The 13,954-nt window shown below is 36.7% G+C and overlaps 1 protein-coding gene across 3 annotated transcripts in view; it reads left to right on the forward strand.

The window, feature by feature from the left end:
• Positions 1–5,814: 5,814 nt before the first annotated feature.
• UNC80 (unc-80 homolog, NALCN channel complex subunit) overlaps positions 5,815–13,954 on the forward strand; it is a 233,058-nt gene continuing 224,918 nt past the window's right edge. For all 3 annotated transcript variants that reach the window (XM_044667510.1, XM_044667509.1, XM_044667511.1), the window contains exons 1-4: positions 5,815–5,906; positions 6,892–6,940; positions 9,727–9,883; positions 12,568–12,869. In XM_044667510.1, the coding sequence (XP_044523445.1) occupies positions 5,815–5,906; positions 6,892–6,940; positions 9,727–9,883; positions 12,568–12,869 (600 nt within the window). The remainder of the gene's footprint in view (positions 5,907–6,891; positions 6,941–9,726; positions 9,884–12,567; positions 12,870–13,954) is intronic.

A 13,954-nucleotide genomic window follows, 5' to 3' on the forward strand; every position in this document is an offset into this window, starting at 1 on the left:
ACAGCAGGAATTAAATACATTAGGGACTAATTTTAAGTGGTAAGATATCAAGGAAGTTGATTCTAAAGAAGTCAATATAGAAATAAGCAACAATGGAACAGTTAGAGGTGAAATAATGAAGAATTCAGATTACTATCCCACATCTAAGTCTCAATTTTCTCATCTGTAAAATGGTGATATTTGTATACTTTCCTCAGTGTTGTTGTGAGGATCAAGTGAGATTTGCTAACTTTAAAGTAATTTGCAAACTTTAAAGTCATATGAGCTATTATTATTCCAGTATTGTATTAAATGCTCTGATGATAAATGTTTCAAGAATGTTTTGGGAATAATAAAATGCTACTTGCTCTGTCTAGGAGAAAAAAAGTTAAATGTATAAGCTATAGCCATAAAGAATCACATAATTTTTTGTTATTTCAAGAGCATTTTTTAAATTATGCTTAATTTATTTTTTCAATTGGTCTATGATTTCATCAGTGTGGGGAACCCCTGATGAGGAACTTCCTCTACCAATGCATATTGTCACTTTTCTTGCAATTTATTATTTATTAATATCAAAGAATATCTGCATCACTGAGATATTAGGTGCCTAATCCAATATTACATAGCTAGTATGTAGCAAAGGTAGGTAAAAAATATTGACAAAAATTTGTCCAAGGAAATACAGAAAGTATATATATATATAAACATTGTGTTAGTGCCTTATTGAAATATATACATATATGCTTTGTATTTTTTAACTATTAAAGAAATATAGTTATATAGCATTCTGGTTTTTACTTCTATTTTGAAATATTTGTTTTGATTCTCCACTGACTCCCCAAACTTTAGCTTTCCACCCTGGAAAATGAATCTTCATTCCCCTAATTTTAGCAAATTCTACTCCTGAACTTTTATCTGAGGAAGTGGCTAAGCCAGGCATGCTCAGCATTCTTTCAGTTTTTTATCTTTTTTTTCTTTATATTGTTTTTCCATGGTTACATGATTCATGATGCCCTCCCCTTTTCCTCCCCCATCCCAGAGTTGACAAGCAATTCCACTGGGTTATACATGCATCATTGTTCAAAACCTATTTCCATGTTATTCACATTTGCAGTAGAGTGATCTTTTAACATTGAAACCCTAATCATATTCCTGTTGAACCGCATGATCAGTCATGTGTTTTTCTTCTGTTTCTGCTCCCATAGTCCTTTCCCTGGATGCAGATAGCATTCTTTCTCATAAATTCCTCTGGATTGTCCTGGATCATTGCATTGCTGCTAGTAGAAAAGTCTATTACATTCAATTGTGCCACCATGTATCAGTCTGTACAATTTTCTCCTGATTCTGTTCCTTTAACTGGGTCAATTCCTGGAGGTCTTTCCAGTTCACATGGAATTCCTCCAGTTCATTATTCCTTTCAGCACAATAATATTCCATCACCATCAGATACCACAAGTTATCCAATCATTCCCTAATCAATGGACATCCCCTCATTTTCCAATTATTTTGCCCCCACAAAGAGTGTGGCTACAAATATTTTTGTACATCTTCTTGGGGGTACAAATCCAGCAGTGATATGACTGTGTCAAAGGTAGGCATTCTTTTAAAGCCCTTTGGGCATAATTCCAAATTGCTCTCCAGAATGGTTGGATCAATTCACAGCTCTACCAGCAATGCATTAATGTCCCAATTTTGTCACATCCACTCCAACATTTATCACTTTCTTTTGCTGGCATATTGGCCAGGCTGCTAGGTGTAAGGTGGTACCTCAATGTTGTTTTAATTTGCATTTCTCTAATCAGGAAGGATTTAGAACACTTTTTCATGTGCTTATTGATAGTTTGGATTTCATCATGTGAAAACTGCCTATTTATGTCCCTTGACCATTTGTTGATTGTTGAATGGCTTGATTTTTGTAAATTTGACTTAGTTCCTTATATATTTGTGAAATTAAGCCTTTGTCAAAGAGTTTTGTTATAAAGATTTTTCCCCCAGTTTGTTGCTTTCCTTCTAATTTTGGTTGCACTGGTTTTGTTTGTATAAAACCTTTTTGGTTCAATATAATCAAAGTAATTTATTTTACATTTTGTAATGTTTTCTATCTCTTGTTTGCTCTTAAATTCCTTTCTTTCCCACAGATTTGACAGGTATACTATTCTATGTTGACCTAATTTATTTATGATTTCACTCTTTATAATTAAGTCATATACCCATTTTGAATTTATTCTCAGTTTTTTTCTTGAGAACTTCACATTACCTAAGTGGTTATCTCTTCCCACCTCTATCCCCACTTTCAGCTTCTTTTTATCTGCTAAATTATCTCTTTAGAATGCAGGTCCTTTGACTTCAGGGATTGCCTTTATTTTTGTTGATATTTGCAGTCCCAATGTTTACTTGGCATAATGTGTGCAGGGCACATACTAAGTACTTAATGAATGCTTTCATCAATTTAATATATCTACAAATAAAAAAGAATAAATGGTTATAGTTCTCCTTTCCACCAAAATTTTTACTAAGGTGGAATTTTGGCAGTTTATGATACCTTTTTTCCCCATCAATACAACTTTATAGGAATTCAATCTGGGAAAGACTTCAGAAATCATCTAGTACATTGTCCTAATTTTACAGGTAAAGAAACAAGGGCCCAAAAAAGATTAAGTGTTTTAATTTAGACCAGTGATGGCAAATCTATGGCATGAGTGTCAAAGATGGCATGCAGAGCACTCTCTGTGGGTATATGCACAGCCCTCACCTAGCCCCACCCCACCAGAGCTTGTTACTAGAAAGGCAGAGAAACTTGAGAGGAGCTGCTCCCTTCCCCCCTTTCCACCATGCCTAACTACATTTTTTCACATCACCTACCCCTCTGTCCAGCAGCCCAATGGGAGAGCATAGAGGTTGGGGGGAGTAATAAGGAGGGCAACACAAAGGCTGCAGAGCTGGAAGGGAGCAAAGCCCTCAGGTCATTTCCCTCCCCCTCTCTATACTTGCAGAGGGCATTCCTCACTTCACTCACCCCTCCACTCAGCAGCCCAACAGAAGCACTTTCTCCCTCCCCTGTGGGGGTAAGGTGGGTAAGGGGGGGTCCACTGGACACTTAATGGGGGGATGGGGCACAGCAACTATCTCTGGGGCCTGGAGCACATCATACAGTCTATAAAAGGTTTGCCATCAATGGTATAGACCAAACCTAGCAAATGAGTAGCAAATCTGAAATTAATACCTTCATTTCCAAATCTATTGTTCTTTCTACTGCATTGTGAGAAATAGAAAAGTGATAGCCCACTTTATTTTGTATTATTTTAATAAGACTTAATCAGTTTTTTGTGTATTAATAATTAACCCACTATGTATTGGTAGGACACACTCCCCCCAGTTTGAGCTTCCTTAAGCTTGTAACTTGATGACCATGGAGGGAGATGAGTCAAATTGATCACTGGATCTTTGCCTACCACAAAATTTTCCAGAGGATCCTTATGGAAGGGTTATGGAAATCCCTCATTCTGAGTCAAACCAAGCTTAGTTCATCCATCCAGTTTTGTTTAGCTTGCATCACTGGCCTATTTTTGGTACTACTACCATTTCTACTATAAAAAAGAGGTGGCCTAAATGTCACATGCATCTTTGGCTACTGAGGAACCTTGGATCCCTTTTAATGGTGATTGCTAGCCTTGCTAACAAAATGGTCATGCTCAGAAGTTTTTTTCTCAATTTCTCTTTATCACAGATTTTTATCATGACAATTCCATTACTTCTATTCATATATTCATTGACATTTTGGAAAGAGTACTCTTATGATTACTACCATTATTGCTACCCATTTGCATTTCCTATTATCATCTTATTCTCTCATTTCTAAAAGGATATACTATATATCTATGAGACTAACCTCTCATTTACACCTCTCCCTTTTTTAATTTACAAGGTTTCCAAAGTCCATTATTTCACTAATAGGATTTTTTTTGTTCTGAATCTTCTTTTACTAGTTTTTCAGAATCAAAATTATTTTATTTTTAATTTGGTATATTCCTATTGAATTTATTAGATTTGTATCCTTATTAAAAGCTGGCACTATGCAATTGCTAAAAAAAAAAAACCAAAAGTGAATGTTGTGAAATTATAAAGACTAAACATGGCTTGAAAGAAAAGATTTCAGAAGATGTTTTCCACACTACCCTTTTGCAGAGATGGGGAAAGGGTTCCATAAGTGTTGCACATTTCACATATTTTCAAACTTTTTCAATGTATTCTTATTGATTTTTTCTTTTTTTTTAAAAGTAGTACTTGTTATATGAGATGACTGCTTTTGAGGGGGAGGACAGATATTGGGAGAAATTATCATAGTGTGAAAAAACCTAATTTTTTGAAAAATTATCACTATGAAAAATACATGGAGAAAATGTTCATGAGCCAAAAATATCTCTAAATTACAGACCATGCTCTTCACAATGAATAGTATATTTTTTATTACCTTGGTATCTATTTATCTCATTCAATTCAGGGCCTATGATTTTACTTATCTGCTTAATAGGTGAAGATGGTATAATGCTTTGCCCCCCAATTCTAGTGTTTTATTTCTAGGCCAGTGAGTATTCTGATGCTGTTTTCTATCCATATTTTTGCTTCTTTCCACATTTTCTTTTACTGCTGTAAATATTCCTAAAATCCATATAATTCAGAAACCTTGATATTCAATCATTTTGACTCTGGAAGCCCAAGAAAGAGAGTCCTACCAGGGAAAGAGCAAAATGGTGTCATTCAAATGGATCCAATGGACCACAATAAAAATAAATGGCTGCACGAGATAATTATGTGTGCTCTTCCTCACACCAATTAACTTTCACCCACAACTGATTCATCTTGGTTTCTTTGGTTTTTGTCATTCTTTGAAAGAAACAGTACAGGCAATGTCGGTTTCCTGCTGACATTTTAAATTTTCACATCACAGTAATTTGCAGGCTTTCTCTGACCTGCCAAGCTTGCAGCTCTTCCCGGTTTACACTCCACCCCCCCCCCCTTTCTATGCACCCTTCCTGCTAAGCTCTAGGGACGGGAAATGTATGTGCCTCTTTGTGTGTGTGTGTGTATATGTGTGTGTGTGTGTGTGTGTGTGTGTGAATGCGCGCGCTTGTGTGTGTGTGTGAATGCGCGTGTGTGTGAGTGTGAGTGTGTGTGTTGGGGTGGAGGTGAAGGTGGAAGTGGAGACTCAAAAGGATGCACCTGATCTCCTGCCTAGAGGTGTGAGTGATGTTAGTGTCAATGACAGCTCCCAAATGCTCCTCCTTCCCAAACGGTGCTTCCCAGTCACTGCTGTGAGGCGGTCAGGAGACAGTGGACATTTCTGGGGTACAGCTAGTAGGAGAGGAACAGTTTTACTGCGGGATGTAGAGGCCAAGTTAGACGAGAAAAGACGCAGGGGGACAGGAGGGAAATGCTGAGAGTGGAAACTACCTACCGCTTCACTGGGCTGCTGCCTGCCGCCTTCCCATAACCCCTAGCTGAACTACAGTGTGCGGGTCGCTGTCCACAGTGGGAGGTGCTGAAAGCAAAGGAAGGGAGAGTGGGGGGCGAGGCGGACATCTTCTTCCTCCCCCCTCCTCCCTTCGCTGTTCCTCCAATCCTCCCCTCCTCCCGCAGCCATTTTATACTGGCGGAGGGGGGCGGGGGAAGGGGAGAGGGACGGGAGATCTGGGCGGAGAGAGCCGGCACTGCCTCGGGGAAGGAGGGGATGAGAGTTGGGGGGAACAGCGGGAGGAGGAGGAAGAGGAGGCGGCGGCGGCTACCGAGGAGGCAGTTCTGGGTCCCTCAATAGGGCTCACAGGAGCCACCATCATGGTGAAGAGGAAAAGCTCCGAGGGCCAGGAGCAGGACAGCGGCCGAGGCATTCCCCTCCCCATCCAGACCTTCCTATGGAGGCAAACCAGGTGAGGGGCAAAGAGACACGCCGCACTGCGCGGTCCTAGAATACTTCCTCCCCGCTCCCCCCCAACCCCGGTTCCCTGGGCCACTGGAGATGCTCTGGATGGGGCCAATGCTCTGCTGCTGTTGCTGCAGCACCAATGCGTGCAACTCCCTCCCTGGGGAGGAAAAAAAGCAAGCCTTTGGAATCCCTTTTTTTTTTTAATGAAGTTTGAGCACATACAGACAGGAAGCTATCAAATATATAGATATAGATATTACATATATACATATATATCTTATTTGAGGATCAAGGAACGTAACTGGAAAGGGAAGAGGGGGAGGAGAAACAAGGAAGATAAGCGTGCTTATGCGTACTGATTTCTCCTCCACCTCCTGCTGTAATTTTGGACCTGTGACCTGTTGTTTGTCCAGTTTCTCATATTGAGAGAGTGCCCGTTATGACCACTTGTTACCATTTTTGCTTTCACTTAGACATGCTTGTCATCTTCCTGGTCAAAGCCCTTGAGGAAAGCTTTTCAGTGAAAGATTGCCTCTTTTTTTTTTTCTTGGAAAGGCCCAAATCCTTTTCCAATAAGCAACCTCTAAAATATATAGCTGCCAGTTGTAAAAATGGTTTCCGAAAATTGTGGCTTTCGATTCAACTCCAAGGCTAAGTAGGTGTAATCATTTTCAGTTTTCAACAATATTAGTAGTACATTTGAAGTACACCAAGTAGATAACCATTTCTTCTAGAAATTTACTCTTACTTTTAGGTTAACAATAAGCACGTGACCCTTGAATATAGAATTACTGTATAAAAACAATGACTGTAGCTGACAACAAATGCTTGTTCATTAGCTGTTCTTAAACATGCCATTTGAGTCTTATGACACTATGCTTTTCATTTTGTTAGCTGTAAAAATACAAAGAATATTTAATGATTATATATAAATAATACCTTGCTTTGCCTGTTATTGCTTCAATTTTTAAAATTTGTTAATTTTTCAGTGCCTTTTTGAGGCCCAAACTGGGGAAACAATATGAAGCCTCCTGTGTGGTATGTGATTTTTCGCTTCTTTAACTGACAAATCCATCCTAGTCACTGTGATAAATAGAAGAACATGTGATTAATTTCAGCAGTAGATGCATATGAGACATATATGAAATGCTCGAGGAAGCAAAATAATATGAACTTGTGAGTTTTTTATGTGAATCACCAAATTTGTAGGACAAATTGAAAATATATAAAGATACAAAGCATCAGAAAAGAATGTTCATAAACAAAAGATAATCTTCAAGTTATTTTCAGAAGTTTTTATCTAGCCTACTTGGTCCAATAAATTCTACAATGACATAACTTCCAAAAACTAAGTTGAGGAACTTATTTGACTACTAGCAAATGATATTAGTAATTCTTCCAATAAACAGCAATACTATTATGTAGCTCTGTTGTCTACATGGGAGAGTGCATATTTCAAGGTTGTTGATAATGCTTCATTTCCACAATAACATTTGTCCTCCCAAACTCCCCATAAAAGAAACTAGACAGGCATTATCCATCTCATCTTACAGACTGAAAAAAAAAAAAAATGAAAAATGGAGATCTAGTAGAATGGTAATAGAGTTCACATAGAATCAAGATAGATATAAATTGGGAGGTCAAGTTGAGATCGTTACATTTCTATTGTCATCCACAATACATATATGAAAATTTGTCTAATGGCAGATAGGCATACCAACCATAAATGGACAAATGGGGCCCTAACCTAATCGAAAATCAGTAAGGGCAACTTAAATCTTTTATAGCCATTAGCTTTTGCTTAAAGTTCACAATTTGAAATTTCTTCTTCAATTTTTTTTTCTAAATGATCAAAACAGAGTTCTTAAAGATACATTTTCATAGGTTCATTGCTTTATGATTCTGCTTAGCTCAGGTCAGAAGTAACTTGATGTTTGCATTACTATAAATTCTCTTTCACTGTACATTTATTCTTTATCTGCCTTTCAGTAGTCCTAAATTGCTCTTGGTACTTGAACTGGACCCATCCATCTACAATTTGGCATACCTATTTGGCAAATATCTATTTATAAAAGAAATATAAACACATAAGCCAAGGTGTGGGGGAAAGAAGGAGTTGGGGGAGTGGAGATGAGGAGACAATGTGTGTATGCATAAAAGAAATTGTTTCTGGGATTGGAAACAAAACAGTTTCACTAGCAGCATTGGACATGATATACATAGGCCATTTTAAATGCTAATGTTTTGCTGTAGGAAGTATTCTCAAAGATTATTTTAGGTGTTTTATTTAGGTGAATCTTTTATACTTTTAAATTCCTAAAACACTTATCCTTTAGTTAATTAATGCTTCAGATGCTTGGAGGCTGAAGAATTTAAAAGTATTTGGATCTACAACACAAGCACTATCTAAAGGCCTTTATTTAGCTTGTTAAGAGAAAACAAAAGGCCACAACTCTGATCTCTCCTTTTTTTTTTTCTATAACAGAATCACAGAATAGCTTTGATTACTAGGTCTATTTTTTTATCTTTCATATGCATGTGAGGTGAATGGGTGAATTGGTATTTTGTAGGGTTTTTTCTACCAAATTTGGTCATTTGTTTTTTATCGCAATTTTCCCCATCCTTAATTCCAACTCAATTACCCATACATATTTGAAGCAGAGAGAGTAAAATAATAAAATCTCGTTCTGGAATGCTTAACAAAAGCTTCACTCTGTTAACATTCCAGAACAGAACATAGAATAATTGAAATCATCCATGCAAAAGCAGCTTAGATGTGGGGGCAGGGTGTCCTGCATCATGAACAAATGCCAGCTCTGACTTTAGAGACACTTGAGAGTCAGTTCAGATGATCCCAGGATTAGGTTCAGTAAGGAGGTATTGTCTTTAAGATCAGAGGTGCACAAAAGCAGAAAACATTTATTGACACCAATTTTGGCCATGAAGACCCTTAAGATATTTGTCCTTCTGTAAACTTCAAACAACCCCTATGGGTTACTCAGGAATATTTTAATGAGCATATTTCACTTAAGTCATTTAAAAAATCAAGACCAACCTAGCTTCTTTTCCCTCATTGTATAGAAATGAACATCTACACATGTGTTTCATGCAAACTACAGAAATAGACTTAAAATTTATAAATGGAAAAGTTATCATAGATTAATACTTACTTGAATACAAACCTATAGAGATATAATAATTGTTAAGATGACAACAATGAAGGGTTTTTTTGGCTTATAATTTGTATCATAGATAGCATGGTACAGCAGGAAAGAGCCAGAAGACCCATGAGTTGAGTCTCAGCTCTTACACTAGCTATAAACCTTTGGAAAATCATGTGTAGAAATAAAGGACTAGATGACCTCGGAGGTTACTTCCATATCTAAAGCTAAAATCCTATATGATCATAGGAGTTAGAATTGTAAAGAACCTTAAAGATTATGTAGTCCAATCATTTTATTTGACAAAGGAAGAAACTGAGGCTTAGAGAATTTTAATGGATTTAATGGAATCGTCACAGATCTATGCTTTGTAAATTTCCAACCCAGGACCTTTGACACCAAATTGAGTGCACTTTCTGCTTTTTATAAGCTATAAAATACAGAAACTTAAGTTTCTTTACCTGTATCATAAGGTTACTAAGAATAGGAAACATAATAATGTATTTAATGTATTTTGTAGACTGTGAAATGTTATGTTAATGTGAGTTATTATTTTTATCTTTTAAAAATACCTGTTAACATAAGGCATCTTAAGACTCTATTCTCTATTGTGCATTAAGATCATCTAGCCCAATCATGTATGTTCTTTTCTCCATCCTCTAGTCCTTTGAACGAGTTCTGGTAGAAAACAAGCTCCATGGCCTCTCTCCAGCCCTTTCTGAAGCCATCCAGAGCATTTCCCGCTGGGAGCTGGTCCAGGCTGCATTGCCTCATGTTCTTCACTGCACTGCAACACTACTCTCTAACAGAAATAAGCTAGGTTGGTACTCCATCATGAGCTATTCAATGTATACCATTACCTGCCTATGGGAATTCTGGCTGAACCAATGTGTTCCCAGTGTGGTTCCCAGAAAACTAACGACAAGTCACTCTGTAATGATGACAGCTACCTGTTGCTGATTTTTGTCTTCAGAACTTTTGCTTCTGGATCCATTCCTTTCCTCCGTGACTATGGATTTATGCATCCATCTCTAAAGACACTGCCCTGCTATTAACATTAAGTTTACATCTCTCTGGATCACAGTTGTAATTTTAGTTTAAGGACTAGTGATTAGGATAGTACAAGAACTCTTCCTACCAGATTCTTTCACAATTAATCTCTAGCTTTTAGTCTTGAGAGAGTGTCCTGAAGTTAAGTATTTATTTGCTTGTAATGTGCAATTTTAGCTCAGGTCATCTTGACTCCAAGTCTGGCACTATCCCTAAGGCCATGTTGCCTCTCTTTTACTTTTTATTTGTCCCTTAAAATGAACTGTAGTCAATATTTTTTAAACCCTTACCTTCTATTTTAGAATCAATACTTTGTATTGGTTCTAAGGCAGAAGAGTAGAATGGAATATAATTAAAGTTATATAAATGAGGGAAAAGATTCAGAAGGTTAAATAAGTGATATATATTTTAAGACCCTTATCTTTCATCTTAGAATAAATACATTGTATTGGTTCCAAGGCAGAAGAGTGGTAAGGGCTAAGCAGTGGGAGTTAAGTGACTTGCCCAGGGTCACATAGCTAGGAAGTATCTGAGGCCAGATTTGAACCTATGACCTCCCTTCTATAAGCCTGGTTCTCAATCCACTGAGCCCCCCAGTTGCCCCTGACTATATCTTTTGTTTTAAAAAGTTATTTTATCATCTTTATTGTTAGTTTCATTTCTATATTTTCTCTACTTGAATTTATTAATGAAAATAATCACATTGGGTTTCATACAACAATCTATGAAATCGTATATTAAACCTGTTAATTGACACAACTGTAAAAAGAATTTCTCAGCAAAATATACTTGATATATACCTTTCTGTGCATTTCTTTAGGTAATCATAATATACTGGTATTCCCAGTGTCAGCTGGACTGAAAGATTTTATGGTTAATGGTTACAATCATGTGGTGGGGGAACCTAATATTATCCTTTGCTGCCCACATGAAAATTCATAGAACCAGCAAATCTCTGACTTAAACTAGTTCTACTGCCACATATGGAGGAACACTAAAACTGAAATCCAGTCTTTCTGAACTGAAATCTAATTAGCTGACATCAAGCCAATATTTAATTACCTTTGAAAATTCACTAAAGGAATGGGAAAGAATACTTCTAAAGTTCAAAATCTCTTTGATCCTTATAAATGTTTTAAAAAGATGTATTTTAATGGTACAGTAGCACAGTTTACCTTGTATTTGAAGGAATTTTCAAAAAGATTATAATTATTATCCACTTTAAGCAAATTTCATATACGAAATTGAAAGGCTAATTCAGATAAATTATGGAGTGAGTATTCATTTTATAGTATAGGATTCATTTAAATATTGAGGCCCTTTTTTATATTTTATGAAAGAAAACTATTAATACTAATACTGAGCCCTACAATTTAGGCTCAAATATTCTAGAAACAATTTTATTTCATTAATACTAATCTATATCCAGGGCATTTCTAGCTTGGAGACTATAATGAATAACTAACATAGCCTCCCCCAGCCCTACCACTCCCTAGTTCCTTTAATGTGACTCTTTGTTCCAAGAAAATGTCAGAAAATATTTATAGAAAAGATGAACAAAGGAAAAAAAACATGTTAAAATGCAACCTGGATAAACATATCAGAATTATCCAGTAACCAGCTTACCTAGACCACCTCCTTCACTCCTAGCATTATACAAAGGGACTTCCTTCTTAATCCTTTTCCTGTAGAGAAGAGTGTTAGCTCACTAATCATCTCTGGTGGGCCAGTAAAGGAGACTGTGCTTAGGTGAGTCAATATATACATTACTTCAGAGGTGGGGAAGGAAATGATATAAATCAGACTAGATTTATTCTTTGTTAAAAAGTTTGGTACTTCCCTTAATCCATTTCACTAAGAAAGCCTTGTTATTCAAGAGGCATTTCCAAGGATTTTGAAACATCTGTAGAGAAAAACATTTATCAATATTTTCAAATTTACTAAAATTTCTTGTAATATGTTTATACAACCTATTTGAATGAAAACCTCAACAAGAAAACCCTTAAACAGCCATATTTAATCTTTTTTCTGTCATGGACCCTATTGTTATCCCTTATGTACCTCTTCTCAGAATAATATTTTTAAATTCATGAAATAAAAAAATAGGATCGTAATGGAAATAAATTAAACTGAAATAGTTATCAAAGTATTTTTAAAAATAAGTTCAGGACCTTGGGCCAAGAACTACTGTTTTATGGTATTGTTCACCATTGCTTTTGGTAGCTTTTAATCCCTTGAAACCAGTAAATTCTTTACAAGTTGTTTCATTGCATTCAATTGACTGTTATTTTCACCACCCTTAGAAAGGAGGGAAAGCTAAACCATGGAGTACAAGCCCCATCTCTGGGTAAACTAGTAGCAGAAATCTCACAGCCCTTACATTTGGAACTGATTGCTTAATCCTTTTCTCTAGTCATGCCCTAAAGATGTCACCAGCAACTCTTTTTCATTCAGGTCATCAGGATAAACTAGGTGTTGCAGAAACCAAGCTCCTTCACACCCTGCACTGGATGCTGCTCGAGGCCCCCCAGGATTGCAACAGTGATCGGTTTGGGGGAGGTGAAAGAGGCTCCAGTTGGGGTGGTGGCAGCAGTGCCTTCATTCATCAAGTTGAAAACCAGGGATCCCCAGTGCATGCTCGGCGAAACAGCTCTCATGAAGAAGAAGAGAATAGTCGTAGGAAATTCTTCCAGAACTCCATGGCCACTGTCGAACTCTTCGTGTTCCTATTCGCTCCTTTGGTGCACCGGATCAAGGTAAGGAGACATCCAGAGAGAAAGAAAGCAACCTCAAGTAACCTTCCTACCTCTGCAAGACCAAGTCTTGGTAGAATCATTTTTGGATATCAGTTCATAGGCATCGAAGCAACAGGGTGTTGCAGAGAATAGAGTGCAAAGTCTTGAGTTAGGAAGACTCAAGAGTTCTGAGTTCAAACCTGGCTTTAGACACTTACTAGACTTACCCTGGGTAAGTCACTTACTTTACCCCTATTTGCCTCAGTTCACTATCTGTAAAATGGGGACATACTAGAGAAGGAAATATCACACCATTCCAGTATCTTTGTCCAGAAAAGCCCATGAACTTAATATTTGGACGTTACTGAATGACTGAACAACAACAAATTCAAGTTACAAATTCTGATTTTAAATGTTATTTTAAAATGTAAATACTTTTACATTTTAAATTGGAAAATTTTATATTTTGTGGAAAAGGGTATGCAAACTCTAAGCCAAATATCTTGCATCTGTTCCAAGAGAGAACCTTAGGAAATAATGAAAAAAAAAAAGTGAAGGATGGGAGCCTAGCAGTACCAGATCTTAAACTGTACTATAAAGCAGGGGTCATCAAAACAATCTTGTACTGTCTAAAAGACAGATGGATGGATCAATGGAATAAATGACCTCAACAAGATAGTGTTAGATAAACCCAAAGACCCCAGCTTTGGGGACAAGAAATCACTATTTGACAAGAGAGAACCTTAGATGCAAAAGGACATAATTGTAGACAAATTCATAGCAAATACCCAATTGAGGGAGCAGGATTGACAGACCTCAAAAGAAAACAGTTTTAAGTAAGGCGTGGTGGAGAAAAATTTTATGTAATTTAAACAGTTCATAGTGGAGCAAAGAGGTAACCTATGTACTTATAGTCATTTTGTTTTCTGGATGTAAGGAAGGGAATATCAGAAACTCAGAGGTTAATGAAAACTAAATCCATTGTGATTAGCAGAAAACAAGTCATTTTAAAATGACATATACTATTTTATATTTTTATTTACAATAAAACATATATTAGCATTTTCCATTTAAATTTGTTTTCCTATGTCTAAGTATTCACAAAA

This window comes from Gracilinanus agilis, chromosome 3, assembly GCF_016433145.1.
Source record: "Gracilinanus agilis isolate LMUSP501 chromosome 3, AgileGrace, whole genome shotgun sequence".
Lineage (NCBI taxonomy): Eukaryota > Metazoa > Chordata > Mammalia > Didelphimorphia > Didelphidae > Gracilinanus > Gracilinanus agilis.